This window comes from Microtus oregoni, unplaced genomic scaffold, assembly GCF_018167655.1.
Source record: "Microtus oregoni isolate MIOR12 unplaced genomic scaffold, Mior012 000015F_ref0000493, whole genome shotgun sequence".
NCBI classification, from domain to species: domain Eukaryota; kingdom Metazoa; phylum Chordata; class Mammalia; order Rodentia; family Cricetidae; genus Microtus; species Microtus oregoni.
This window is the reverse complement of record NW_024543074.1, coordinates 19610027-19612120: the sequence shown is the minus strand read 5'-3', so window position 1 is coordinate 19612120 and position 2094 is coordinate 19610027. Positions and strand designations below refer to the sequence as shown.

The 2094-nt window shown below is 45.7% G+C and overlaps 1 protein-coding gene across 1 annotated transcript; it reads left to right on the top strand.

The window, feature by feature from the left end:
- Nucleotides 1–888: 888 nt before the first annotated feature.
- Nucleotides 889–1417, top strand: LOC121456884 (40S ribosomal protein S25). The gene has a single exon (XM_041665402.1). It carries the CDS (start codon nt 959–961, stop codon nt 1334–1336), a length of 378 nt encoding a protein of 125 aa, XP_041521336.1. The 5' UTR covers nt 889–958; the 3' UTR covers nt 1337–1417.
- The last annotated feature ends 677 nt before the right edge of the window (nt 1418–2094 follow it).

Sequence of the window (2094 nt, the reverse complement as noted above, 5' to 3'; positions counted from 1 at the left end):
GAGCTCACTGTGGAAACCAGGCTGGCCTCTAAGTTTTAGCTGTCCTCCTGCTTCTGCCTCCTGAGTGCTGAGTTCACAGGCCTGCACTAATGTGCTTGGTTCAGAGAACTCTGTTTTTTGTTTGTTTGCTTGTTTGTTTTTCTTTCTTCTTTCTTTCCTTTTTTTTTTTTTGCTATTGATTTTTTTTTTTTTTTATAGATTAGGTCTCATGTAGTCCCTGATGATTGGTCCCCAAAAGACATTTTTTTGGGGTGCGTTGTATGAAATTCCCAAATATTTAATAAAAGTTTTATGATGGGGGAAAAGAAAAGCTTCTTGAGATGCATTCCCATCCCAGGCTGGGGGCTGGGGATAGGGCTCCGTGGTAAGCGTGCTCCATCTGCAAGCATCAGATCCCCAGCATGGAAACCCGGGCATGGCTGAATGCACCTCTCATCCTGGCATCTAGGAGGCAGAAACGGCAGATCTGACTCCCATGTCCGCTGGCCTGATAGAAAAGGTGCACTTCTGATCACTGCGGCACTCTGGTTCAGGGAGATAAGGTGGAGTGTGATAAAAGAAATTGATCTCTGAACGCCCTCCTCTACATACGGTGTGCAGACCAGCACACTCTCAGGCATGCGGCACACACAGAGACATATGCACAGAGACAGACACACAGACACAAGAAACAGTCTTTTCTATCAAAGATGAGCAATCTGACAAAGGCCAGTATTCTATAAACTTCCCCCGTCTGTGCCGGGTGGTGGTGGCTCCACGCCTTTAATCCCAGCACAGGCATGTGGATCTCTGTGAGTTCAAGGCCAGCCTGGTCTACAGAGTGAGTTCCAAGACAGGCTCCAAAGCTACACAGAGAAACCCTGTCTCAGAAAAACAAAAACAAAAAACAAAACAAAGCTTTTTTTCCCCGACATCTTAGGGAGGCTGCAGTGGTCGTCGCCACTCTCCGAACTTCATCATGCCGCCCAAGGATGACAAGAAGAAGAAAGATGCCGGAAAGTCGGCCAAAAAAGACAAAGACCCAGTAAATAAGTCCGGTGGCAAGGCCAAAAAGAAGAAGTGGTCCAAAGGCAAAGTTCGGGACAAGCTCAACAATCTAGTCCTGTTTGACAAGGCTACATACGACAAACTCTGTAAGGAAGTGCCCAACTATAAACTTATTACTCCAGCCGTGGTCTCTGAGAGACTGAAGATTCGCGGTTCCTTGGCCAGGGCAGCTCTTCAGGAGCTCCTTAGTAAAGGGCTTATCAAGCTGGTTTCAAAGCACAGAGCCCAAGTAATTTACACCAGAAACACAAAGGGTGGAGATGCCCCAGCTGCTGGTGAAGATGCATGAACAGGTTCAATCAGCTGTACTTTTGGAAAAATAAAGCTTTATTAAATCAAAAAAAAAAAAAAAAACAAAACAAAACAAAAACTTCCATTGCCCAACCCACAGATGCCAGACATTTCTAGGAGGCTATCACACCCCTCCCCTTCACAGCCACAATCAGCCAATTACATCAGACTGTGAGGAGGCCAAGCTTGCCTGTGGAGTGATTCAGTCACCACTCGACATTCTAATATAAGCCGAGTGAGTGTTTGCTTGCTGGGTTTGGGTCACTGTGCACCCTTTTGCAAAAGGAAATTGCCTTGAATTACTTTTGCTTTGTTTGTGAGTCTCTTTGTGCAACACTGGAAATATTCTTTTAAAACACTGCTACTCCAGTCAGGCCTGGTGGTGCACACCTTTAATTCCAGCACTCAGGAGGCAGAGGCAGTCAGGTCTCTATGAGTTAAAAAGTCAGTCTGGTCTATATAGCAAGTTCTAGGACATCTACATAGAGAGAGACCCCTTCTCAACAAACAAACAAACAAACAAACAAACAAACCCAAACCAACCTACTGTTGGACTCTAGCATCCAAACACCGAGAAGGAGTCACCCCCAGAGACCATCTCACACACCACAGCTGAGACAAAAGCATGAGGATTTTATTAATTCTGTCATGACAGGGTCCCTCAGCATTCGGGAAGCCGAGAGACCTCGAATAGTTGGTACAGTCTACTTTTAAAGGGGCCACAAAAGCAAGGGGGGGTTGTTTTTTGACTATTCT